This window comes from Protomyctophum bolini, assembly GCF_963924005.1.
Source record: "Protomyctophum bolini genome assembly, chromosome: 7".
In the NCBI taxonomy this organism is placed as follows: domain Eukaryota; kingdom Metazoa; phylum Chordata; class Actinopteri; order Myctophiformes; family Myctophidae; genus Protomyctophum; species Protomyctophum bolini.
This window is the reverse complement of record NC_137868.1, coordinates 32,921,742-32,949,343: the sequence shown is the minus strand read 5'-3', so window position 1 is coordinate 32,949,343 and position 27,602 is coordinate 32,921,742. Positions and strand designations below refer to the sequence as shown.

The 27,602-nt window shown below is 41.3% G+C and overlaps 1 protein-coding gene and 1 long non-coding RNA gene across 5 annotated transcripts in view; both read left to right on the top strand.

Moving 5' to 3' along the window:
- cep192 (centrosomal protein 192) overlaps nucleotides 1–18,510 on the top strand; it is a 35,965-nt gene extending 17,455 nt beyond the window's left edge. For 3 of the 4 annotated variants that reach the window (XM_080768753.1, XM_080768751.1, XM_080768752.1), the window contains exons 26-52: nucleotides 605–753; nucleotides 1,665–1,895; nucleotides 2,323–2,448; nucleotides 2,618–2,758; nucleotides 3,272–3,335; nucleotides 3,574–3,713; nucleotides 4,387–4,479; nucleotides 5,340–5,455; nucleotides 5,639–5,836; nucleotides 6,399–6,489; nucleotides 7,743–7,922; nucleotides 8,702–8,962; nucleotides 9,298–9,419; nucleotides 10,002–10,111; nucleotides 10,439–10,601; nucleotides 10,844–10,934; nucleotides 11,016–11,094; nucleotides 11,307–11,430; nucleotides 11,921–12,026; nucleotides 12,526–12,754; nucleotides 13,038–13,114; nucleotides 13,371–13,466; nucleotides 13,928–14,047; nucleotides 15,068–15,180; nucleotides 15,632–15,758; nucleotides 15,964–16,022; nucleotides 16,797–18,510. In XM_080768753.1, coding sequence (XP_080624879.1) covers nucleotides 605–753; nucleotides 1,665–1,895; nucleotides 2,323–2,448; nucleotides 2,618–2,758; nucleotides 3,272–3,335; nucleotides 3,574–3,713; nucleotides 4,387–4,479; nucleotides 5,340–5,455; nucleotides 5,639–5,836; nucleotides 6,399–6,489; nucleotides 7,743–7,922; nucleotides 8,702–8,962; nucleotides 9,298–9,419; nucleotides 10,002–10,111; nucleotides 10,439–10,601; nucleotides 10,844–10,934; nucleotides 11,016–11,094; nucleotides 11,307–11,430; nucleotides 11,921–12,026; nucleotides 12,526–12,754; nucleotides 13,038–13,114; nucleotides 13,371–13,466; nucleotides 13,928–14,047; nucleotides 15,068–15,180; nucleotides 15,632–15,758; nucleotides 15,964–16,022; nucleotides 16,797–16,929 — 3,539 coding nt within the window. In that variant the 3' untranslated portion in view covers nucleotides 16,930–18,510. The remainder of the gene's footprint in view (nucleotides 1–604; nucleotides 754–1,664; nucleotides 1,896–2,322; nucleotides 2,449–2,617; nucleotides 2,759–3,271; nucleotides 3,336–3,573; nucleotides 3,714–4,386; nucleotides 4,480–5,339; nucleotides 5,456–5,638; nucleotides 5,837–6,398; nucleotides 6,490–7,742; nucleotides 7,923–8,701; nucleotides 8,963–9,297; nucleotides 9,420–10,001; nucleotides 10,112–10,438; nucleotides 10,602–10,843; nucleotides 10,935–11,015; nucleotides 11,095–11,306; nucleotides 11,431–11,920; nucleotides 12,027–12,525; nucleotides 12,755–13,037; nucleotides 13,115–13,370; nucleotides 13,467–13,927; nucleotides 14,048–15,067; nucleotides 15,181–15,631; nucleotides 15,759–15,963; nucleotides 16,023–16,796) is intronic. The other variant, XM_080768754.1, reaches the window with a different exon arrangement.
- Nucleotides 18,511–19,575: 1,065 nt separating this feature from the next.
- LOC308318074 overlaps nucleotides 19,576–27,602 on the top strand; it is a 70,413-nt gene continuing 62,386 nt past the window's right edge. The window contains exon 1 of the long non-coding RNA XR_013964322.1: nucleotides 19,576–19,670. This is a non-coding gene — a long non-coding RNA (uncharacterized lncRNA). The remainder of the gene's footprint in view (nucleotides 19,671–27,602) is intronic.

Below are 27,602 nucleotides of genomic sequence, written 5' to 3'. Positions count from 1 at the left end.
CGTCTGTGTGTGTGTGTGTGTGTGTGTGTGTGTGTGTGTGTCCGTCCATCCGTGTACAGCTAATATCCGGCACTGTTTGCCCGGTTGATGCCAAACTGTGCAGTGTGCACTGTGCACACACACTCCCTGGATGCCAAAAACGAACCTCTGCCCCAAATTTTCCACAACGGCCTGTTATAGCGCCACCATGAGGCAGACTTTTGCAAAACACATTTCTGTAGATTACTCGTACACATTTTATCCACACATCATGCAAGTTGGTACACACAATCTCTATAGTCATGTGATCAACATGGATCTGTCCGCTTCCCCATATTCCATCCACGATGGCTAAGATTGTCTTCCAAAGTTTGCAGGATTGCTCCGTTTTCAACAATGTCTCAAATCTTAACACGGCGTGCGATTTCCGTGCAATTATTTTCTAGTTACATTTTGTCTTTTGCATCTTAGCAGGGGTAATAATCATCTTTCATATTCATTTTACTCTTTGGTGTTTGAAATTGCATCAAGGTTAGGAGTTACAATTCAAAGACAATTTTTACAAGTTCTACACTACCTGGTGTCAGCTCTACACCTCTCCTCTGACCTGTTGTCATGTCCTCAGGCCAGGTGGTTGTACCAGAGGAGCTGCGCTTCCCTCATGCCTGCTGTGTGGGCATCGCCTCCCAGACCTCCCTGAGTCTTTTCAACCCCTCTGAGCGATGGCAGCAGGTCTCCATAACTGTCACTAGCCTGGCCATTGATGGAGAAAAGGTAAGCAGTCACAGCTCACAGGTGTTTTTAGTGAATTGTAAAAATGAATGCCTTCGGAAATTATTTTGTGCAGCGTGAAAGATTTAGAAGAATTTTCATTTAAATTGAAAAGGCAAATCTTGGTCACATTTAGCTATATAACATCAGATTAGAACTACTATTTGGAACGCAATGATCTGTTTAATCATGATAACTCGCCGATAACTAGCAACATAATACATTTGGTATAAATTGGATGAATCTTTAATCACTGGAAACCATTTTAGAACGTAAGCAGTGATACAATCAAGGCTGTGATGATGCAGTATCGTATACCACATCAGGTGTTTAAGTTAGTACAATTGTTTAAGGTACTACACTTTTAATTATGCCAACAACATCCATAGATGGTGATCAAGATGTACCTGTCCTGTACCATGGCCTCGTTTATTATTGGTTAAATGGGAGGAGTTCTTTCATTTTTCCTGAAGATCAAATAGTTTCATTTCTAAAGGTTACCGTTTCCCGTGTCTGGAAACCAGGAATAAGGTGGCATCAGCTATAAAATACAGTAAAATATTTTCTCCTCACTATAATGGGCTAAACTGTGTTTAGCTTCACCTTTCAATATCACACAGACATGATATATTGTAAACATTGACAAAAAAACATACTAAACTCAAATGGTGCAGAATGTGTTTGATTATTCTAACCTTTTTTCAAACCTTTATACTGAAACACTTCCAATTTCTCCGTTCGGTGAACCAGAAAGCACTTACAATGGAGATTCCTTCATTCAGAACTATCTACATTTCACTCAACGACCCAGCTTCGATCTGTTTTTAAGTGGGCCCAGTCTCACAACTTCACTAAAACGGTTTGAGTTCAAACACAGAACATTAAACGGTAAAACTCCATGACAATCCCTCCAGGTGGACAGCTTGCCTTATCAGTGGCTGATGGTGAAGAACAAGACGATCATTGGCCCAAAGAGCACAGAGGAGCAGAAGGTGTTGTTCATACCGCCCCAGGCCGGTGTCTACCAATGTGTCCTCAGTGTCTCCTCCTGGCCCGCCTCGGCCGACTCGGAGGTCGCCGCGAGGGCCGAAGTCTTCGCCAAAAGGGTGGTGCTTGTTGCTGTGGCTGAGAACCCTGCACTAGAGGTGAGTGACCTGTGGTTCTGGTTGTGGAGCATATTATTTTGATTGAATAGTTTGTTTCTGTTTTTTACATTTATGTGACAGATTACAGTCAAACACTCAGCACCAAAACAATGTCCTTGCGGTCATAATGACAAAATTCAATATCTCAAAGATATTGAATTGATTGATTTATGGAGATGGACTCTTTGTTACCAAATTATCTTTTTTTTAAACAAAAAAATATATTGTATAATATATGTTCTTGATCCTCATCCACGAGGCAAATATATGTATTCAGGTCTGAACGCAGCTTTACTGTTTACAGAAAGCAGTAATGAGTAATGCATATAAATATATTCCTCCAGAACATTTTTGACTCATGGCTTGATAAATAACTGTTACATTTGACTTTATATTGCATCTAATCTAAAATAAAACAATTTATCAGGTTGATGTTGGTAAATCTGGGTGTTTGGACTTCGGGGACCTGTCGGGTGGCAGTGCCAAATCCCTTCGTCTAAAGCTTCTCAACAGGACTCATGCCACCGTGCCCATCCGCCTGGTAATCAGTGCAGTAAGTGAATACAATGTTTACCATGCAAAACTGTAGTGTAAAAAAGCAGCCGCCAGGTTCTTAAGTGTTCGTTGCTGACGTGAGCACCATTACAAAGACAAAGTAGGTTGTGCATGTGTAAAATGTGTATTGGTTTGGTATCTAATTGTTCCATCCCTCATGTCTTTAGAATGCCACAGCCTGGCGATGCTTCACCTTCTCCAAGGACCCTTTGGCCATGACAGCTGAGGGGACGGTCCAGGCAAGTCACATGACCCAGCAGTCCTCCCCATCTGTGCTGAACCATGTGATGCATGCCAGCTATGGAGAGGTGAGCATAGCCCAAGGCCGCCACGGTTAGGAACTTTTACTTGACTTGATTGTCGCTCAAATGATTGTGATTAACTAACAACTTTAATTGCGTTTCTGTCGTTGAACATTAAGAATTAAATTTTCATTCTGTTCTGACACTTGTCTGACACAATTATATTTTGCTATTACCAGAGTTGTGGTTGACCAATCAGAGCCCACTATTCATAGGGAGACATTTTTGCTGTGACATTGCAATCACTCTCTGTAGAGATGAGCGGTCAAGTGTTTTGCCTCTGTGCCACCCAAATGCCACAGGTTTTTACTTCCTAAGTGATCAGCTACATTTTTTTCTAGAATCAGTTTTTGATTAACAACTGCTATATGACTGAGATTTGACTAACAATATTTGGGTGAAAATGAGTGACGGGTTTGTCCGTTAAAATACTCACACAGGCCACCTAGTTGGTGTTTATTTAGCTTGTATAGATGGTGAAACCTTTAACACAGGACTGCTGTCATTCACTTTTCCCAGAATCCGGAGAGCTTTCTGGTTTGGGTTCACTTCAGGGCACCTCAGAAGTATGCCACATCTTCAGGTAATGTCCTATATCCCACAGTCTCTGACTTTGAATACAGTCCATACTTTGCACATTTCAACCAAAGGGATGCATGATTCAATGACACAATTTCACATGTCAGTTGATGCCATATGTGTAGTCTCTTAAATATATGAGTGGTGCAACCACCCCAAGGAACAGCTTTGTCCGTGTTCACCTTCACTTATGTGTTCACCTATATGACTATGAGCATCATACTCAAATGACTTCCACTCAGGAGAACTGGGGCCGGCTGATGAATACAGCGCTCGTGTGGACATTGAGGTGGACTGTCCAGGTCCAAGTCATGTGATCAGGAGTATTCCACTCAGAGCCAGGTCTGGGACTGCGAGGGTCCATGCTCCTAAAGACCTACAGGTAAATTAATTTAGAGACCGCATGCTCTAAGTGTTTGTCCAATATGCACATTTGTGCCATGATCATCATCATTATACTTTTTGTTTCACTGCTTTGCAACTATAATGGACTAGTTTTTTGCAGATTTATTTGAAGGAAGATAATATCCAAAGTCCAGAACTACTCTCTGGTTAACCCATTTAGACCCGAGGCCCATTCTAAAAACGCCTCTTGAATCAGTTTCCTGAAATACTTCACATTTGTATTGAAAAAATTTAATAATTTTGTTGCTAACAGTTTCTTTACATAACTGTGTGTAAAGAATCAAACACTGCTGCAAGACTTCTGACACAACTATTTTGGCTGGATTTGCATTGAACAAATTAAATAACTGTAATAACATACTGTAAAAGGCCCTGATTGGGGTAGATCCATCCCAATAACTGAAATACTCTGGTCTTATACTCTAGCAAGGTTCTTAAATCATGTATTTAATTGTTTATTTTAATATACAAACGGCTATGTAAATAATATGTAAATGTGTAAATATGTGTAAATATGTAAAATGGTTTGCTTTTTGTTAAATTGTGAACTTTTTGTTACTTTAAACTTTAAACCTACTTGTTAAATTTGTCATGACCCATACTGTGGTGATAATGAACTGCTTGACTGCCTCTCTATTTATTTTGTCTAGACTGTCAGCCTCTCTGCTCCGGTGGGTAAAACTAGTCAACAGACTCTGCCATTAAAGAATGCAGGCAACATTGACGTGCAGTTAAGACTCAAGGTAATTCTGACCTTTGCTTTTCTTATTAGATGTGGGATTTGGGTAAGCCAGCGTGGCATTTTGCTACCCATTGTGCCACCTGCTGTGGGATGGTTTATTGGAAATGTATCTCTTGTGTGTTATCTATTGTTGTCTTCCTCTCTCACTCCGTCTTGTGGTTCCCTCTTGATTATCTCTTATCTGTCTTGTGGTTCCCTCTTGATTATCTCATATCTGTCTTGTGGTTCCCTCTTAATTATCTCTTATCTGTCTTGTGGTTCCCTCTTGATTATCTCTTATCCGTCTTGTGGTTCCCTCTTAATTATCTCTTATCTGTCTTGTGGTTCCCTCTTAATTATCTCTTATCTGTCTTGTGGTTCCCTCTTGATTATCTCTTATCCGTCTTGTGGTTCCCTCTTGATTATCTCTTATCTGTCTTGTGGTTCCCTCTTGATTATCTCTTATCTGTCTTGTGGTTCCCTCTTAATTATCTCTTATCTGTCTTGTGGTTCCCTCTTGATTATCTCTTATCCGTCTTGTGGTTCCCTCTTGATTATCTCTTATCTGTCTTGTGGTTCCCTCTTGATTATCTCTTATCCGTCTTGTGGTTCCCTCTTGATTATCTCTTATCTGTCTTGTGGTTCCCTCTTGATTATCTCTTATCTGTCTTGTGGTTCCCTCTTGATTATCTCTTATCTGTCTTGTGGTTCCCTCTTAATTATCTCTTATCCGTCTTGCGGTTCCCTAATTTTCCATTCTGCTTGCTTGCTTCCTTCTAACTCTTTATCCATCTCTCCCCCCCCCCCCTTGTATCCCTTTCTCTTTCTGTTCTTCCCTCTCTCAACCCCTTTTTTCTATGATCTTTTTCTTTGGCGCCACAGAGCAGTGATGCTGAGGAGTGTTTTTTGGTGACTCCTGATGAGCTGTTTCTGAGAGCGGGAGAGGAGCAGTGCATTGTGGTCACCTTTACAGCACAGCGCAGCAGGAAACATGAGAGGTACACCAATTCTCATGTAGTTAGCACACCTAAACCTAACCTTAACCAATGACTAGTCTAAACTGTGTGTGTGTGTGTGTGTGTGTGTGTGTGTGTGTGTGTGTGACACATATGTATAGATTTCAGTTTATGGCCTTTGAACATGAATTGAGACTGCCTTCTTGTCTTATGTTTCTACTGTAGCCTGCTCACTATTTTGGTGCTACCATCCGGCCCTCAGTATGAAGTATCTCTGACAGGAGAGGTGATGATGGAGGACTATGAGAAGCCTGCCCAGGTTTCTGCCCCTACCTCGGTCCCTGGTTTAACTGGAGACATACTCCCCATCCTCTCCAACAAACAGTTTATGGCCTGGGGAGGTGTCACTCTGGGAAGAGCTGTGTATGTATATTTTTGTGTTCGTTCATTTTTTTGTATTTTAGGTTTGACCAGTTCCTGTTCATTGCTTTTCTCATGTGCTGGTTAGAGACGGCATAATCCCAGAAGGCTGCTGCCGTTATGTTGTCTGATGTTATGATTTGTAACACTCGCAAATACTGTAAAGATATATTAATTATTCATCGGAAAACTATCAATAAAACCCAGAGCCTGGTGGTCTGCTTCCATTCCATTAGAGGTTTCTAATATTATTCATGAGAAGGGACTAACGGGGATCTATGGGGCATGTTTTGTTCTCACAAGCCATTTCAAGATAATCCGCCATTTATTTCTACTCATTGAAGATTAGTAGTGTACAGAAAGCCATGGAAAAATAAAATCAACATCTTACATGCTGCATGGGTCCTGCAAGGGTTTAAACGGATCCATCCATGATTTGATCCCCATGCTACTTGTGAGAATAAGATGACAACAGGATTCTCAGAGCACCTCCGTTTTGGAATCTTTGGTTAGGTGATTATCTCTTGTGCATAACTGTAAGCTTGGAACTGTCTCTGTCTCTCAGGCAACAGAAGCTGGTGCTGAGGAACAACTCTCCAAACGCCACACAGCAGCTCCGTCTGATGATCCGAGGTCAGGACCAAGACTGTTACCAGGTAAATGCCTGTTCATGTATTTATTTTTTATAGATTTATCATTCTTCTCTTAATGACTATGCATGCATTTATGGTTAATCTTTGCTTCATTAAGAGAAGAACGATAACTAGATAAAGTGCCCCTCGGGGCACAGGTCTCCACCAGGCCAGGTCAGGTTGTGGCCTCCTGGTGGCGCAATAATAGGCCAATGTGAAAAGGGTGCCATTGTTTTCTTACGCCTGGGATGGCAATTGGATGATTTTAGTTTAGGCATTTTGTTCCAAAAATGTGTTTCGCAAAAATCCACCTGTTGTTGGCGCTATAACAGGCCAATGTGAAAAGGGTGGGATATATTCCTCAGCCTAGTAGGAAAGTCAGTGAAAGATTTAACGTAAATTGCACGCTGCGTTCATGATTTGAGGCTTTTTGTTCAAAACTTTGAAAGCCAATGTTGGCCAATTCGGATGGAATATGAAATATCGTACAGATCCGTCTTAAACACATGACTATAGAGTAACGATTTGCAGGATTCTTGGACCGAATCTCGAGGACTAATATATTAAAAAAACGTTTTTCAAAAGTTGTCCTCCTGGTGGCGCTAGAACAGGCCGTTCTGGAAAATTTGGGGCAGAGCAGAGGTTCGTTGGCATCCAGGGAGTGTGTGTGCAGAATTTGGCATCGACCGGGTTAACTGTGCCGGAGATTAGCTGTACACGGACACTCGGACGGAGTGCAAAACTCTCAATACTCAATACTCTCTCCCCATGCCTTCGGCCTGGTGGAGACAAATATATAAAAATTAAATGCATGAATATAATATGATACATTATGTTCAAATTGGAGAGCGATCCCAGTGGGTCAAACTAAGATGATGCATATTGCATACTGCATTAAATGTGTTCTGATCCAACTCTTTAAGTCTTTCTTTCTCTGCACATCTATTACCAGTGGTAGTATTAATGGTAGAAACATAATTAAATTTATATTTTGGCCACACTCATCTATTGTATTGATGCCAAATGAGCAATATGCAATAAATGAAGACTATAATTCTCATTACTTAACTGATACACCAACTAAATGGAAAAAGCGGCACTCCAAAATAAAAGATGCAAGACTGGCTCGGATGCAATTTCTCATGTTTATTTGAGAACACTGGCTCATTTCGGGCAAAGCCTTCTTCAGAGCAGCCTTATAACCAAGGGCACTTTCCAGAGGAAGCGCACCTGCTTTTCTTTCTTTACCTCTAATTCTTATTCCATTTGTCCCTCAGCTGCAGAGCATGTTCAGTGCAGAGGAGCGTTTGACCAGACACGGGGAGCTGACCATTCGTCCCAGTGAGGATGTGGCGGTCCACTTGCTCTTCGCTCCCACCCGAGTAGCCTGCATGCTGGCCAAGCTGGAGATCAAACAGTCCGGAGTCCGGCCCTCGCAGCCGGGGGTCAAATTCACTGTGAGAAGCAGGCTGTTATTTATTCTGAGTATTCTGTCTAAAAGAGATACAAAATGGAATGAATATGATTTGTTCTCATATCATATTCTTTCTTTGCTAGTTCTTAACATTTCTTCAAGTCAAGCTGAAATGGTATTTTGTGAGTGTCTGGGATGTATTTCCTAGTAGGCAGGCAGGACATAACAGGGCAATATTAAAAAACCTTTTGTGGGCACTAAATGGTTGTCTGATGTAACAAAGATTAGCTTTAAGTTGGTTAAAACATTTTAATTTCAGCTCGACATTAAATAACTTGGTCATTGGTGTTCTTGGCACACTTCCTGTTTATTCTTAGTGTATATTACTGCTGCCTTCATTCTTTGACATAATGGAAATTTCAATGGTTATCATACTTTTTTACATTGTATAACAGACGCCCACACCCGCAACTTTAGCTTTCTTTTGCTCTGCTGATACGAGTGCTTCCAGCCATGTTGCTCATGCTGTGTTTTAATTTTCATAGATACGATAAATTTTGATAACCTACCTCCCAGCTCTGCATCGCATGCTGGGATGTAATTTTCATAACTCTTGTCTAACTTGCTATTCTAAAACATTTTACGTACAAGTGCATATTTTGTCTCCTTTGAGCTCTTCTTCCTCTGTGTACATGCTGTGTATTCATTTCCATATCAACCCCCTGCCATTTACCCCGCCTATGCAAAATGCCTTCTGTTTTAATTGCAAAAGTTTTGTATCTTATACTGTCCTTTTTTTTCTTTTTCTTTTTCTTGGGTTAGATTCCCCTGTCGGGGTATGGCGGCACCAGTAACATCATCCTAGAGGATCAAAGGAAACAGGCCGACGGCTACATTGCTACGCTAACCGGCATTGCCACTGGACGGGTCAGCAAGGTGTGTCTGTGTGTGAGGAACACAGGCTCCAGGGCGGCGTTCATCAAAGCCATGGCCTACTCCGACATTCAGAACCGCACCGTTATGGAGTCCTCTGTCATTAGCCTCGCCCCTTCACAGTTTGTACTGAAGGAGCGGACGCAAGAGGTAGGAACAAGGATATTATATGGAACATGGGACTGCAGTGCTTGTTTTACCTAAATCAAATGGAGATAAGTGTAAAATATACTTATGGACAAATGTGTACTTTAGAATTCATATAGACATGCTTTGAAGTATTGTACTGCAAGTATTTCACCGGTATAGCAGATAAACAGTCTAGTGGGGGGGAAATATATTTGGTAATGCCTTTATTTAATATACCGTTCCTCCATATTGCCTATATGTAGTGCATAATGATGGTTGAATTTAACTTGTATATTCTGTGTATAGCAAGGTGATTACATACGTACGTGTGTGTGTGTGTGTGTGTGCATTTCCAGGTGATTACGGTTATGATGAAGTCCACACAAAGAGAGCAATCCCTGTGTCAGTCTGCCAATGAACTTCTGGCTACTATTTGTCTTTTTTGTGGAGACGAAGTGTCCAGGCTGCAGTACAGGAGGTCAGACCACACTGTTCTTCACTGTCTTCTTTTTCATTTATGGGTTAATGTTAGGTGTTGGGATCAACTCCTCTAGCTCTTTTTCCATACAGAGATTGCTCAGAGCTGTTTGGTGTGAATGTTTTATTTATACAAGTCCAACTGTCTTTGGAGAATTGGGGGTCAGTGTGTTGTTGCATTCATCATGGAAATGCCATAGCATAGGTAATATAGAGAGGGATTTAATTTAACAGTGGGGCTCCCACTACATTTGGAATTCTTGTACTTTTGGGCTGGTATGATTTTTCAATCGGGTGTTTAAGTTGAAAAAATAAAATAAGGAGGCACACTGTCTCAACTCTACAATATTCATGTTTGTTTCCACTGTAGGACTAAAAAAGGCAACTAGTTTCATTAATCACATAATTGCTTTCTTCTGATTCCTCATTCATTGCAAGAATGCAAAAATAAATATAAGCATTTTTCTTTTCTTATGTTTTACTGAATCAACAAATATATTCTCCACAGCTGTTCCTGCTGTGGAGAAGAGGCTGCTTTGTCTCACTGAAGTGGTGTGTGTGTGTGTGTGTGTTGGTCCTTCAGGTTGCTGCAGAGCAAACCAGAGGCTGGAAGGAAGGTTCTGTCTGAGAACAGCCTGCTGAAAAACATTGACTTCAAAGAGAAGTTCCTGGGAGAAGAGCACATTGCAGAGGGTGAGTTATTAGCTGAAAGAACAATTTTAGGTCCCGTTTAACAAAAAGATATATTTTGAAATGATGTTCCATGGGAAGTAAGACAATCTCCAGTATGTTATTTCATCATTCACATCTTATGGCTTTTGTGTATTAAAAAATAATTCAAATGAATGCCTGCCAATACGACGAATTCAAGGACGGTACAAACTGGCTGATTAGGACTAACACATGTCTATTGTGTTTGCACCCAACTGTAAATCTCCTAACCGATAGTTGATTCTTCACACACTGCGTTCAGAGTTTGGTTGCTTGGATTTGACAGATGTGTGTATTGTGTCCCCGCAGCCTATGATCTTCCCCAGAGACCCAATGAAGTGCAGCTCTTCTATGGGAATATGAGTAAGGTGGTCGTGTCTGTGCTGGGCAGCGCTGATGGCTCGGACTGTGGAGAGAGTGACCACCTTGAGAGCATACAGCCTTCTGCTATGCATGGCTCGGACATAGACAGGTGTTGTCCTTCATATCTTGTTTACGTAAACCAACCTGACTTCTCAAATTTGATAAAGCACCAGAATTGTAGCATGTCATTTACCTGGTGACTAATAGTCAGTAGTAGTCTGAGAATGTTCTTTGTCATACAAGTATATTTGACTATTGGAAGACTTCTTCATATCATGTAAATGATCTAAATTCATGTGCTGCGTTTCCATCTGTCTGTGGTAGCTAATTTCGTAATACTATAATTCCCAGTTTTTCCAATGGCAATGTGTCCCTGGACGTGTTACCAGTGAAAGGCCCCCAGGGACCAGCCCTGAAGATGGCAGGGCCCCATTCGCTGAAGGTAACTACTTTCAAATGGACTGTTGGTTCTCTATAATGGGACACATTTTCAGATGTGACAGTTGACTCTCCATCTCTTCAGACTGCAGTGTCTTCAGACAGGCAGCAGGAGTCCTGGACTATTCACCCTGAACAGCTTGTCCTTGCTGCTCCCACCATCAGTGAGTAGAACCCCATACATTAATTCATAGTATTTATAGTAGATAACAGTAGCACAATTAGAAATTTGCACTCTATGCAAACCCTGCCATGCCATTGTTTTAGTAATAATGCTGAAATTAATGCAGCCTTTGTTTTGTTTTTTAACAAAAACTCTGGAGCATTTGTCTTAAAATGCTGCAGGTAATGTCAACCCACGTTCCGTTTGTTTTAGGTGGTGCAGCCAATACCAGGCAGGTTCAGATCCAGAACAACACATCCAGAGAGCTGAGTTTTGAGCTTTCCTGGCCCGCCCACTGCCTCACCATCACCCCTCAGCATGGAGTCATAGATCCTCAGTAAGAAAACGTTAATGTTCTCATGGCATCTTGGCAGTTTGTTGGGCTAAGGTGCGTTCTTCTGTGTACCACATATTTGAGATATTTTCAGTTCATGTTTGGACCTTGACTTTTTCTCAAAACATCTTTAAAAAATAACCAAACAAAGGAACCAAAATAATGCTACGCTCACTGCCTCAGCAGACCAGGCATACACTGCAGTAAGACATGTCTCAGACAAATTGTAATCTGAGTGGAGTACCTTAATCTGTGCTCCTTATGTGTGATTAATGCATTGCTGTCATTCGTGCAGCTCTCAGACAACGGATTTAACAGTCCCTTGGCATCTGCCAAAGGATAGTCATCAAGCCAAGGCTACTTTAGAGTGTGCCATGTTACGCAAACTTCAAAGGTCTAATTACAGGAACGATCTCGGGCCTTATTGCATTAACTATGTGACTTACTGTAATTCTATAGCTTTTCCACTCTAGTCTGTTTTCTGTTTGCATAGGTGTCACCTGCAGATTCTGATCAGTCCCAACCCATCCCTGGCAAACAAGTCTTCTCTGCTACCGTGGAGTGGACAGATCTATGTCCAGTGTGACGACCACCAGAAGGTAGACGGCTAGACGCCATTAAATCTTCTGACGGCCAACTAATCAGGAATCATGGCATGTTCTATTGCCTGTGATGATTATGTATTTTTTACACTGAAAATGTGCATTGATTTTGGCTTTGTGCTATGCAAACTTGTTGTGCAAGAAGTGGAGTCACCATTTTGTATTAACAGTCAAATGGAGGCAAAACTGGAGATGCAAGGTTTCTGTATGGAGTTGCATGGTTTCTGTAGGATAGTTATTATTTTGTGGCGTCATACAGCCACAGTACATTGGTTTTAAACCCTGATATTATTTTCAGGGTAATTATAATTAATATAAAACCATTCATCCTTTCCTGGTGGGAGATAACTAGAATGAAAATGGTTGGTGTAGTGCTTATTGGCATGGAATTTTGTCACTGCTGTCATAAATGGCTTTTCATAACTGGGTCAGGCAAACATCTGCCATGGGAATATATGCAATTAAGGCCTTGGCCTTTGTTTTAAATGTCTTTCAGTTCATCAAGGTTCAGATCCGTCAGGACCTGACTCTAGATGTATCTGCAGCCCCAGCTGACACGTCTCTGTCGGCTCTACCTGCTCAGGCAGCCACTCCCATACTGCCTGTGGTCAGGCCACACATTCAGTCATCTACAGTTCTGACGACTCCACAAATGCCTCAGAACGTGGTGGAAATCATTAACAAGACCATCATCTTTCCTCCCACTTCCTCAGGAGAAACCTCAGGTAGGTTTAGGCAGAAATGGATACGTTGGATGTGTGAATTATACCTAAATCTTTTTTTTCTTTTTTTGCACAGTTTTCCATGGCATGTTTTTAAGGCTTTCAGATTGACAACCAAAATCTTAATCATGTATAGTAACTAAATTACACAGTGTATTTGTTTGAGATTAATAAAAAGGTAATTTAAAAACAAACTGACATGCCTTTTAGTCTCTTCATATAGTTCTCTGCAGTAAATTTATTCCTTTTTAAGAATTTAATGGACGGATGTGTTCTACTTCTTCAGAATCCCAGCTTGAAGTAGAAAATGGAGAACAGGAAGTGAGGTGGTACCTGTCATCATTTGCACCTCCATATGTCAAGGTACTGTATTTTTTTTATGCCTTATATTCACACTTGGAGCCCATTATGGAAGTGACATTGCAGTTTTCTTCTCCCTTTATTGTTTTTATTTTTTACTTGTCTTTTTGTTCTGCTTTTATAGCCTCACTAGCTATGGCCTTTGGCGGATAATTTATCTTACATGATCTAGTATTTGACCTGTGGTTGACGGCATCAGTGGCTTCAGCTCTGTTGTGGCTGAAGTTAAGCTGTGGTTCATCTCTCTCTCTCTCCTCAGGGGGTTGACAATAGTGAAGATGTTTACCGTGCCACCTACACAGCCTTCAGATGCTCCAGAGTCTCTGGCATGCTGGGAGCCAGGGAAAAGATGCAGGTAATCCAACATCATCAGCTTGTTTATTAACCCATTTAGACCTGAGGCAGATTCTAAAACCCCCAAAACCTTCAAATTTATATTAAAAAAATTAAAAGAAAAGAAGCTACATGTATAGCAATTTACAACAACTAATGAGACACAGAGTTAGCTCCCGGATTGGAAGGTCTAACAATGTATAGGTTACAACAGGTCTGTAGTTGATCAAACTTTCTTTTCTGTAGTTTACTTTACCCATTTAGAAGAGTTTGAAATGATAGAATGCCCAACCAGTTTCTTATCTTTATTAAGTAAAAAATATAAAGTTAAAAGATAACGAATTACTTAGTCTTAAACCCCTCTTTAATTACAGTTTCACTTCTAGGGCCCCTCAATACTGCTGAAGCATAATTTGCTTGGTTCACAGGTCAAACTACCGATGTCTAATATCTGAGCTGTTTTCCTATTAAATACACTCTCAGGTTCCCTTCATATTCCTGCCCAGGGACAGAGGGGACTATGCACAATTCTGGGACCTGGAATGTCATCCTCTGTCTGATCCCCAGGAGAAGACCAGGATCCGCTTCCAACTTTGTGGCACGGTCAGCACTTTGGTTTACATTCTCATAAACAAGATACGTGGTGTTGCTGTTTTGCGCGCCCTTCCTTCCGAAAACCACACCATGCTACGGTTGGCAGTTTCATGGTGAACATTACCGTAACCCATTTAGGCCTGAGGCCAATTCTACAAATGCCTTCTAAACTGTTTTCTGTAGGGGAAAAAAACAAAACATATGTTGCTACTGTATATATCGTTGCTGTCGGGCAGAAGCCTCTTATCTCCACTTTTTGTGTTTTTTAAATTCAACAATAATTATACAATATACAAAATCCTCATATCTCTGCTGTGACTTTATGCATTGTCAGATACTTGAATGTGTATTACCTTTATATTACCATTCCTTTACCCAAACACAGCTCAAGGGTTTTTGACTATTAAAGATAGTTCCACGTCTGACTTCGTCATTTTATAATCAATGGGGGACAAACCGCCTAACTCCGTATAGGTATATCAGACAGTTTGAGGATCCAATGGAGTTAGGAGGTTTAATTGCTTTTTGAATACTTTTCATTGGTTCAATATTTGTAAAACCTACACAGATGTAAAGGGTGATTAATTGAAAGTTGAAAAATGGAAATGGCTGGCTTCTTCCCGCCAGCAATGGAATGTAGAGTAGTACTAACTACTAATGCATATCACATTGTTCTAATTGAAGTTTTAACAAGTCAGCAAAGCTGTCTTTGATGGGCCTGCTGAGATAGGAGCTACAGGCTTGGCTTGTTATGTTGGCTTAAGAATATACACAGTGAGTTGAATGTCAAATAGATTGCTCTACAAAAGTAGGTTAAAATGGCTCTTTTAGTTGTGTATGTAAAATGCTCATCGAGGGGTGCAAAATATTTTAGTTTGGAGATTATTTGCTATTAATATAATGTTAACATGCATAATATAAAAAAGTAACATTTTAATCACAAAGTAAAATCTTACTGCCTGCTTGTTATTTATGATTTATATTATTTATTAGCCCAGTTCCTCAATCTTTATTGTGGTCTGTCTGCAGGGGGTTAAGACGACGCCAGTTAATGGACCGCAGGAAGGAGACTGTTCTCTGGTGAAGACCGAGGCCACAGGCAAGACCAGGAAGAGATCTGAAGCCTCTGGTACCAAGACTGGGTAAGAAGTGCTTCATTTAGGCCTGACCTCCAAATTAAAAAGAAATCGTCTTAATCCTCCAGTTTTCTGAAATAAATATTTTCACGATTAAAAATAAATAAATAACCTACAAGCTCGTAGCGCACCACTAGGTGGCACGCTATGAGCTTGTAGATCTGCTATTTTTAAATAGCTAAACTGTAACATAATGTTTAAAACACCAAAAGGGGTTCCCGTTTTAAATAATAAGGGATACAATTGTGAGGTACTGATATGCTAGTCTGTGTGATAATTGCATCTGAAAATATGCAGAATTACTGCAATAAATAGGGGCAACTAGGACAAATATTTTACGATGTCATATGCTTTCAGCAATATACAGTATATACCCAGTTAAGGTTATTGGTCAGGCGTCGTTGATCAGATTGTGAAACCTGTCTTTTAACCAGCTGTTATAATTTTGGTTCCTTAGCCAGGAGGAAGCACCGTGGAGGGGTGTGTTTACTCAACAGGACCTGTACACCTTCCCAGCCATAAGGGTGGGTGAGTCCAGCACCTTGAAGGTTAACATCCGCAACAACTCCTCTGACACACATGAGGTGAGGCATACATTATCCACTTGGAGCCATTGAAGGCAGTGTTCTGTGTTCACTAGATGCTATTTTTTTCTTTTTAGTTTTAAACTACTGATGGCGTGGCATGATGGATTTTGAATGATAAATATAGTAACCCCTAATCACTCATTGTCTTAATGCTTTGCATGGATTTGATGTTTGACGTTTGGCTTTTGTAATTGACTTGCAGCTGACATTTGTAAAACCTAGAGAGCCTTTCTACGTCAAGCATTCCAAATATGCCTTAAGGTGAGTCAAGTGGACCTTATCACTGGCAGAACATGTTCTTTACCTTTTACCTGATTTATGCCTTGGGGAACAATAGTAGCCATAATTGATGTATGACTAATAGCTTATTTTGGAAACATTCTCTCAATTTTTTATTGGATGATGTACGACGACAAGAGCACCCCTCACGTCACACGGGTGTGATTTTTACATCCCACAGGTGCCTTGGGTTGTAAAGGCTAGATACTTCTCTGCAAATTAGACCTCATGACTATAGTGTTTCACAGTAGGTTTTGTTTAGCAACTCCTATGCAGTTATATAATCATTTATAAATGATCAAAATACTGTTTGTTGTGGCGTTTGTGTGACATCACTCTTGCTGCTAAATCCCCCTGTAAGGTGTCCTGTAAAATGTTGGGTCCTGAGAGGAGACTGTTTGTAAGCACACACACCCCTTGGGAGTGCTGGTGCTCTGCTTAACTAGGGCCTTGGGGAAGTGCTTCCTGGGAGCCACAGGTACCCAGCTGCACTGCTCTGTGGATGTGGGTCTGTGGTACAGGAGGGGTACAGATGTGTGGAAAGACATTATGATGCTAATTTTACATTACCTTATTAAACATCCAATTGCTATTTTCCATTGAGTATAGAACAGTAAGCGCTTAATCGAATCTTTGTGTGTCAAGGCATTCACCAGTGTTTGTTTACCATGAAAGCACGATTGTGCATGCATGTGCGTGGTTAGTTATACACATTTATTCATTCATTCACTATCACTCTTTTCCCACACCTCACAGATCACAGCACTATCTCAAGCTGCCAGTCCAGTTCAAGCCGAGCATGGCAGGCGGACACGCTGGCTTGCTGCTCATCCAGTCAGAAACAAGTGGAAGTCTCGTTATTCAGCTGACCGGTGAGGCCTTACCTTGAATTCACCAATAACCACCCGCCTCTGCCTGCTGGCTGGCTAGCTTTGGATGGGTGCCTTCCTCTGTAAGACTCATCATAAGACAGATATAGTGACGGAAGAAGACGAAAAATAGTTACACTGCAAAGCAGAGTCGCATGAAGAACGGAACTCAAACCTTCCCCCTCCATGTCTTATGTGTAGACATTCAAACAATGTCGACTAGAGCTGATTAACTGGAACTGCCTGGGACTCTGTGTGCTGCCAGTGCCCTGACCTATCTGCCTGGCTGCCTCTCTCCATCCACGTTGGCTAGTTAAATAAGTGTCCTCAACCAGCCCATGTACAATTATTGGTCTGTTTGTGCCTGAAGCTGAATGATTTTGTTTGACTGGCCCACAATTAGTCTGCAGTGTTCTGGCATTTCAGAGAGCTAATGATTTTTGTCACTTGACTCTAGATTTGGCATTTGCTTAAGCCCTGAGTCAGGTCAAAAGGCAGCATTGTCGTTGCCTTTGCCCCTGTTGAGGAGAATGTATAACCTATCACACGACTAGATGCTTGCCGAGAAGAACTGATTTAAAGATTAAAGCTATCAATGCAGCGTTATCTTGAATTATTTTTGGCTTTAGGCACCAGCAACACCAGTTGTGATACATTGAGGATTACATCAGTTTAGTCTCACAGGAATGACTCATGGTTGGTAATGCAACTATGGAGATTTTGGGGTATTCAGAAAAGCTAGCTTAGTTTGAATTCTAGATGATCCATTATTCCGGTCCCTAAATAAACATTAATTTCTGAGTAAATCTGTTTTCAGCCACCAAATGCAGTCTATTTACACCACATCTCTCTCACAGACGTGTACAGTCTCCTATTGCTTCACTGTATCGGCATTGTTTCTATGCCAATGCTCTCTTGTCAAAATGGTGCCCACCTGCATGGCAGTCTGTCAGGGCCATGTTTGTATCCTGGCAACCTGTGAAACCTCTACCAGCCAGTCCAGATATACTTACAGTAATTGAGTCATGATCGTAACAGCTCCCCGAAAAATTAAGATGGTTAGTGACTGTTATTACATGCTAAAAGAGTCCCCCACCCCCCCTGTGGGGTCTTTGTTCAGTAGCTCGCCAAGCCAGCACAGTGTGGTTACCATGGTAAAAACCATGTTGATGGATAGCATAATCACTTTTCCAGTCAGACACAATCATATCTCCATTTGCTTTTCTGGCTCTGGGGTAAATGCCCATATTTGCTCTGGGGTGACGGAACCACATCCAAAAATCCATTTGGGAACAGGAATTGGAGTAGGAAAGTGGAAATAAACGTATTTTATTAGTCCTACAATTTCAAGAATCCATTCAAATGTGTCTTGCCAAACAATGTGCGAAGAAAGTGGTTGTTTTAAACACTTGGTGACCTGCACATTCTTTTCCTATTTATAATTTTCCAGAGCAAGTTCAGTGTGAATAAGCAATGCCCTTGACATGTCCTTTTTACAAATGACAGCTATTTTAAATGTATGTTTTGTAGTAGAATTTGCACAATTGTCTATTCTTATTTACACATTTGAAATGCAATTACTTTAAAAAATAAAAATTGTCTTAAATAGCAAAATGTAGTTTTCTTTTGTATTTTCACCCAATTCATAATGTCATCGTCTAGCTCTCTGTAAAAAGTTAAAATACAGATGGATGGAAATTATTGTGTTAGTTAGTGCGTTTCTGACAAACCTTGACCATCGGGCAATAGGATCATTATTAGGGGGGGGGGTCTCTCCTCAAAGTCCATTAACAGATTTATCTAGTGTAGACTTCAACCCTAGACAGCAGTGTCTGTGCCTAGATAGCATATGGTGGCCTAATTATGGACCTGATAAGCCTGTGGTCATATATATATATATATATATATATATATACATATATACATATACACACAAGGAACAAGACCAAAGCAAATTAAACCTGGTGCTGATTCTGATTTTCTCATCAAGGCATTCTAATTGTGTGCCTCCAATGGCCTATGTCTTTAATATCGATGTCATTTAAAATAGTGTGTGTATGTATTTATCAATTTAATTTGCCCTAATGTTCATTTTTTTAAGAACTTGGGATTTAGGAGTAATTTCTGCAGTATTTGTTTTTAATGTCAAGACTGAAAAACTACTGTACAACTGAATAAGACATGAGAGTGAGACTGCAATAATATGTCATAATTGAAGCTGTTGAGGTCATAATTTGGGGGGCTCAAAACGCTATTGTACTGGACACTTTTGAGACGTCCTTGGATGATTGCTGTGAGTATATTGTCCATCAGGCATCCACGATATTCATGCAATGTCTTAATACCAGATTAGGCTATAGCTGTCAATTGCAAATCTGGTCATTGGCAATGAATTAATATGAACCATTATCCAGTCATAGGATATTTAAAGTTGTCGTGTATTACCATTACATTTCCTTATAATTAGATTTGTTGTCGATCGATTCATGCGACTATGTCTAGTTCAAAACAATTACTGCATGAAGTTTAATGGGTCTGTCTGTAATGTCCATGATGCGCCATACTATAATCTCTCTGCAGGTGTCGCCAAAGATTGATCAAGTGTGCCGTATGATGGAGTGTGTACAGTATACTGGGGTATAGTGCTTCACGTTTTGGTGCCTAGACTGGAAACCACTGTAGTGCAGTTGGACTTGACGTCTAGCAACACAACACTTTTCGCAGACACGCCACAAGAGCTTATTAGCAACTGCATATACAGGTATGGTGATGCCAACATTTCTTCCCCGTTCGTGCATTGCTGTATTGGTGAATGCTCTGACCACTGACAGGTTGGGGGGAGGGGGGGGGGTGCTGGATGTGGAAGCTAACCGCTAGCACAGCGGTCTGTTGTCTCATCTCATCTCACTTTTGGGCCAGACGGACAAAGTTGCTGTTTTGAGTTGGAAGCTGCGCCAGACAGCATCGCTAAGCTAGCGGGGCTAGTATAGTAGCAAGCGTGCTAGCAGAGGCTCCCATCCATCCACCGGCGCTCACGTAGCTCGCTGGTTGTCTGTCTCTGTTAACCCAAGTCCTCTTCTACCGCATATGACGTTTACCTTAAACAAGCGCTGTGTCGTTGGATCTTTAGAGATATAACGTTAACCCTCCCCAGCTGTTCGCAGTAACCAATAAGTAGGCAGCTGCAGCTATGTATGTTGTCTGCTAACTGGGTCTGACTACCCTGTGATTGATGATGAGCAGCATGCTAGCTATATATACTATAGGAAGGAAGCACATTTTATAAATGTGATGATAAATCTTACTCAACTAGACGTGCCACTCGTGTTTTACGTTTAGGAGAGCTGGGCAGACATTCCGTGTCATAGGATGCTCATAGGCTGGCATCCTACCATCATCAGCATCATCAGTCATTATCAAGTCATTTGGTACCCTGTGCCTGGTGCACTTTGCTGCTCCACTATTCACCTTGCAAATTGTAATTTCAGAGTGAACTGGTATTATTTTATACATTTATGGTGAAGCTCTTGTGATTCTGTTATAGACACCATTTCTGGCTACGTCTGTGTAGATTGATTTAATATAATATAGGCCACCTTAAATTGCTGGCCTTAACTTTCATTTTAGTGTGACTGCACCAAACAGACTTATCTGTTTTTTAAAAGACCTGGTGGATTGAACTCAATATGACTGTGTAGTGTGTATGGTGTTGTCTGTTTCTTGTTCCTCCGGGGTGGTGGAAAGCCTGGTGAGGCGAGGTTAGTTTCTTGTGCTAGACTGGCTGGCTGGCAGGCTAGCCGGCTGGTGGCTGTTACATCACCCTGCTCCCTGATTTTCTGTACCCTGCCTCTGTTTGTACTGCAGAGATTCAATGAGAGACCTTGGGGAGAAAGAGACTCTCTCTAGCACTGAAGCACCAGCATTGTTTTCATCTCACTGTCTCAGCCATCCGTCTGTCCAACACCCCGTCTCCCTGTCTGTCCCTGTGCACCCCCCTCCTTCTTTTTCACTCATGCCATCTCTCATTGTGTCCGAGTCTAGTTGCCTCCCTAGAGCTCTTGCTCACTCTCACATTCACACTACCTCTCTCACACACAATCCTGACAGAAATCAAGTTAGTGAGTAGAGAGTAGAGTTTGGAATGTTGTCAGATAACTTGGCTGTTGCACTGTTTACTGTAGGTACTGTCCTGTTCTTGACAGGATACTTTTATATGCATCTCCCCCCTTCTTCCCTCAGAGTCTGTGGTATTGGCAACGAAAGTTGTTTTCCTGAAGGTGGTTTGGACAGGTTGAATAATGCAAACAGGAATAGGTATAGCTGTGCACAAGTATGTAGAGAGACAGTTAAAAGTTTTGACTGTTTTCATCAAGTTATCTTGCCCTTAGTAGGGTCCACATGAAGACCGCTATCCTGTCCACACATTATTATCACGTTTGAATATTTGTTATATTGTAAACACAAGCAAGAGCTTAAAAGTTAAATCAAATTAAGTACTATATTTAAATAGATTCAAAGTGTCTTTTCTGAGCTCCTATAGAGCAACGACCATGGGGTCACCAAAATCAATAGGGTAAGACCTGCAATCTACCTAATACATTATAAGATATCTTGTGTGCAAAGTTCACATATTGGCCTGATGGTGATGCTAGAAGAAAGGTCATGGTGTCACTAAAATCAATAAGGTTCTTCATCCAGGGAGCATGAATGTGGTCAAGTTTCATTGCGATCCAGACAGTAATCTTTAAGATATCTTGTTTGGGATGGACAGATAGACTGATTGATACTATATTACCTTCCCTCAAGTTCCCTGGGGACCATTTGCTAGCATACTTGCACTGCCCACAGCTGGTAAGAATTGCCAAGAAAACATGGGAAATGTACATGTCTGACATCTCAGCATTATGTTGGCTACAACACTTCTGACGCAGATGTGTGAAAAGTTTCGTTAATTTCTTAACCACGTGAATCATAGCATTCTCATTCTACTACTCTGACACCAAAATGTGGAAAGACCTGACACCATTTATTAAAAGATGTGACGTGCACCTTTTTATTACAGAGCCTAAAAGTCAAACAGAAATGTAATTTATATTCATGTTCCAATTTCCAATGCCAAAAACATGGCCAATTTAATCACAATTATTTGTGACAATAGAGGGTATGCGCATGCTTAAAGTGAATGGCACATTGAGTGGCAAAGCAACATGCAAAGTGAGTTTAACGTTGTTTAATGCAATCAGATAGGACTTTTCTGTTTGGATGCATGGGTTGTCAAGGCCAGAAAGTAGTTTTTTGACACTCAGTAGGCATTCCTGCATAACTTCCGGGTTTGATGATGATGTCACGCGCATACCCTCTATTAATCATCAACTTAAATGTGTAATCGTGACAGCCCTACGATTCAAAAGCACAGTGTATTGTAGTGTTTATAAATGGGTCATGACTTATACATTCCACTTTTGCCATATTAATAGCCTTTATGACTCTGAGTGTGCTGTGCATCTGCCCACGTAACTACGTCTACATCCTAGACAAATGTTTCTATATTTATATGATATTAATAGAACTTGTTTGGAATCCATTCTAGTATGATACTCAGCTGATACTGTTCAGCTTTTAATGACTGTGTGTCTATAGAGCAGATGGCTAGATGAACTCAGGGCTGTTGTCTTTATTGAAACAGGAGCCCCCCACGAAGGGCATGCTCTCATTTTCCCAGAGTGCTTTATGATCAGGATAAACTGCAACAGAAGAGTATTAATCTGAACACCAAAAACATAACACGAACACATGAAAAAATAATGAAAAAATAAGACTTCAGGATAAAAGTGTGCAGCTAGAAAATGCTTTTTTATTAGCAGCAGCAGCAATGTTGTCTGGTCTGCCATATCTTCGGTCCATCGGCATCACGTCACTTGCACCCTTCCCCCTCACCGTACCCAGGTAGAGGAACAGATCACTGTAGACTCAGAGTGTAGACATTCACACAGTAGACAACCAGTATACTGAGAATATGTTTTGTAGGTCCATCTATCTTCCTTTCCTTTTCGTGCGTGCGGGTAGGTGAGACTAACTGACCGTCAATCTGCACACACGTTTGCGTGTGTCTCACTCTGCCAATTAACGCCTTCTCACCTCCCAGGGCGAGAGGCTGAGTGTGTGTTAGACAGACGAGAGAGACATGACAGGGCCTGTCTGCCGCTGATGGCTCAGCCTGAACCTGAACTCGGATACACACACATACTGTACACACACACACACACACACACACACACACACACAGCAGCCTGAGCACTGAGCCTCAATGTGAACTCGCACACAAACACACATCGATGCAACCCGAACTCCAGCCAGTTGTTGTTAATACGGCCTTGTCTGTCTGGGCGCCCATGTGACATGCCAACATGTGACAGTATTGTGTTGGTAGAGCGAAGGCGCGAGACGGGCAAAGACGAGTGCCAACCTGCACCACAGTGTGTGTGTGTGTGTGTGTGTGTGTGTGTGTGTCTTTGCCCGTTTCTTCATATGTGTGGCTACTGGCTGTATACTGTATAGCCAGTAGCCACACATAGTCATTAGTGTTCATGTGTTTGTTACTTTGTTTATATACTGTACTGCGGTGCCAGTAGCCAGTCTCCATCTTGTAAGAATTGTGGTGTGGTATGGATGAGGACTATAGGCTCAAATGATACAGCACTGACAGTTGTGGTTTTGCAAACTTGGGTTTACAAATAAAGGTTGACCTGTTTAGATTACTATGCTCAGTGCGCTGTAGGAATTTGATAGGACATTTTGGAAGACTTACAGCTGCGTCGTTTGACATATTATTCATCAATTGTAATAATTAATTTATTTGTTCAGTACATCACTTCCCAAAACGGTTCACAAAATGTTTCACATAGCACACTAAATTGGGGAAGGATCAACATATGGATTGGAATGAGTGATTGTGTAAGCACAAACATTGAAAACAAAGGTAAGGATGCAAATTGTGATTGGCTGGAATGAGATGATGTATGATGATTTATGATAAGTTCCCCTCACTTTACAGTTCACACAGGTGTGATTTCTATTTTATGTCTAAGCAGCAATGTACAAAATGGCAGTGAGTGTGGGCAGACTGTAAAAACTTTACAGATTTTAGTTGACAGATATGGTGAAACTTTATTTATTCTCTACACATTTTTACAGTATTGGATAACGTAAAAAATGTGTCATGTTTAGCCTACAGTACTACAAAATTATGAAAAAACTCTCGTAGCGATACTAATATCACTGCATGGATATTAGTCTCGTCCCTCTCAGTATTCATTCAATTTGTTTGTCCCGCCCATTATTGTTATTTGCATTTATAGCCTGCTTCCAGACGAATCTGGTTGGCTCGTCACCACTTCGGCCGTGAAGTCCTCCCACAATTGAAAGAGGCCAGACTTCATCTGCCTGGGGCAATATGCATTGCAAAGGAAGGCAGATGAAGGCTGGCTAATGCGAGGCTACTAAAGAGCTTCATGTGGCTCCAGACAGAGTTGTTGACCACTGCTCTAGCTTCACCGTTAGGCCAAAATGTCAGCTTTGCACACAAGATATCAAGGCGGATTGTGAGTGTTATCCTATTGATTTTGGTGACCTCATAGACTTTACTGGTCACCCCACCGTGTTCAACTATGGTACGTGCATTAGTGTAGCCTATGTACCTCTTGCTTGCTCACATAGGGTAATAATTTGTTTTCCCCATTATACACTGATCACATTCCTAACATCAGAATGAGATTTCCGAAAAGAGAATATCGCTCTCCAATCTCCATCCATTTAGCCAGGCTCAGCCTGGCTCTTAACAGAGTGAATTGCAACACAAATGGTAGACAACACTTGCAGTAATAGAAAGGTATATTGTCATCATTAAAAACTGTATATTAAAGCACTGTAAGCGACAACAATGTAGGCCTAAGTGGCAGAGACAGCTTTTTGATCGTGTTTTGATCGGGCTTTAAGGTTCACAGAACACATTTAAACAGTTTTATCAAACAGTTCTTTCACTTATTGCTAGAGTGCTTTTAATACAGTTCGTCCTTGTTTGCCTAGACTCGTTTAACAACAAAGCCTAAGCAGCAACTCAATAATTCAGTGCAATCCTGTGTGTGGATGAAAATGCAAGGGAGAGACTCATAATTTATATTCATATAGTTACCAGACAACCTCGTAACGCTGCTTTTCGTTGTCTTTTTTATTGTTATACTGGAATCAGTATAAATCTCACCAAAACTTTTAACTAACATATTCACTACGGTATATATTACATATCATCATCATCGGCGGTCACTCATATCTGAGTATGACTGTCCTCCTCCTTGGACCTTATGGGTCGTCAGATGGCGATGGAGGCCGACTCTGGACCCGATTACTCTGGTGCAGTGTGGACAGGGGAATGTAGTGGTGGGTTTGGGTTGGACCTGTTTATTGGATGCTCCCTCCTTTCTGAGTCTGCGCTTGTCCTGTGCAGCATGGCGGAGGTCACCATCGTACTTTGCAGCACCCTCGCGGGCAAGGTTTCTCCAGGTCGTCCTGTCTGTTGCCATGTCCTCCCAAGCTTTCAGGTCAATGTGGCACTTCTTAAGGTTTGTTTTAATGTTATCCTGAAATCTCTTCTTTTGACCTCCTGGGGCCCGTTTCCCTTTAACAAGCTGGGAGTACAGGACTTGTTTTGAGAGGCGAGAGTCAGGCATGCGAATAACATGGCCGGTGATGGTAAGGACGCTGGTGTTAGTGCGCCGATCCTCCGAGCTGATCCTGGTGTATTTCATCATCAATGACAGCTTGTGAGGATAGGAGGCTGCCGAGGTATGGGAAGTGGTCCACATTTTCCAGTTTGATGTTGTCGATGGAGATGTTGGGGGGTAGGAGTAGGACAGGTATACTGCTGTTTGTTGGTGGTTGGTGGAGGATTTGGGTCTTTTTTATATTGATGGCCAGACTAAGCTGTTTGTATGATTTCGCAAACACAGATAGAATGGACTGTAGGTCCTCCTCCGAAAGTTTTTTTACATGCACCCATTCAAAATCCAAATGTGTATTTCAAACTATGTATACAGACTCATCCATGGGAACACAACAGAATGTGTCCTTCCTAGTATTGAGGAATCAAGGTAACTAGCAGGCTTTTTTCCACTGAAGTGAAGTGATGAGGTAGAGTAGGCCGGTTGTGTAGATACCCTGAGTGTCCATTGGACTGACCATTACTGAGGAATGCAGTACAGAGAGCTTCTCTCTACTCTTATGTGGTAATTCAATAGACTGCAAAGGCCCTTAACATTACCCATTTTCTAAAGATTTACCGACACTACATGTTCTGCTCATGGTCAGCTACAAGTGTGTGTGTGTGTGTGTGTGTGTGTGTGTGTGTGTGTGTGTGTGAGAGAGAGAGACCAACCAAATTCAATCTGGTATCCCGACACTCCACTCTGTATAAAACATCATGATTCTGAACAACACCTAGAATCCATTGCACACATAACAAATGGATGTAGTCACTACATCCATTTGCATGCGGCCCGCGACGTCGTCTTATGCGGCCCGCCTGCCTCAAGCCAAATAGCTAGAATATAGGCTAATAAGTAAGGCTGCATGATATATCGAACATGTACCTTCATCAGAGTGGAGACTGGAGAATATAAGTATAAATCAAGTTGAGCAAAGCCACTCTTCTCTGCCCCTCTCTCTAACCGACACAGTTAACGATCGCTTGTTAAGTGCCTGCCAGACAGACAATCAGATGAAATGAAGGCAGGTGTAGAGTAGAGTGTAGACTAGTGAACTGAACATGTTCTCTTTATATCAAGTACTTCATACCAGCCCCTTATGAAACTACTTCTCCCCAAATCCAAATGGATTTCATTTTCCATCCTGAATGGCAGTAACTAGCATACAATGAGAACTGAGAAGATCTCCACAAAGGTTTACTCATCAAAACTGATTATAAAACTGTAACCATCAAAGCATGAACTCAACATATAATGGTTATGTGACCATGGCATGTGCGTAATATAAAATCTTATAAGTTGTATCTGATATTGATTAATATGGGGGGTGGGTTCAATGAATCGATTATTAATCTACTATTGTCAACATATTCCCCAATTTCCACTGAGATTATGGGGTGAATGAATGTGGCCAGACCCATCTTCTCTTTCTGTCATAGTGACATTGTCCTGCATCAGATCATGTCCAAATCAGGTTCTCCAATCTCCAGTAGCCTCTTCAGTTTTTTGAAGATTTTTTGAGTGGTGCAACCACTCCCTTACAGAGCTATGTGTGTGGCTGGCTGGGTCTGAGCACTATGTGTGTGTGTGTGGCTGGCTGGCTGGCTGGGTCTGAGCATACATAGACAGATAGATAGATAGATTATAGCAGTGACTGACTGAGACATCGAGCGTGCGTGCGCAACTGGTTGTGGCCCCCATCAAGTGACCTTTTGACCAATGCGGCCCTCGCCCCAAGTTGAGTTCGACACCCCTGATGTAGTGCATACAAAAATCTGTATATTGCTCGCCATGACCATGTTGTTGACGCAGTTCGAAAATATGTGCCATCTAGTGCAGCAATGTATAAACATTCAAACGCATTTTGAGCGAATTGAAATCTTGAATTATTATAATTATATAATTATTATATTATTTTTTAATTGGAATCCTGA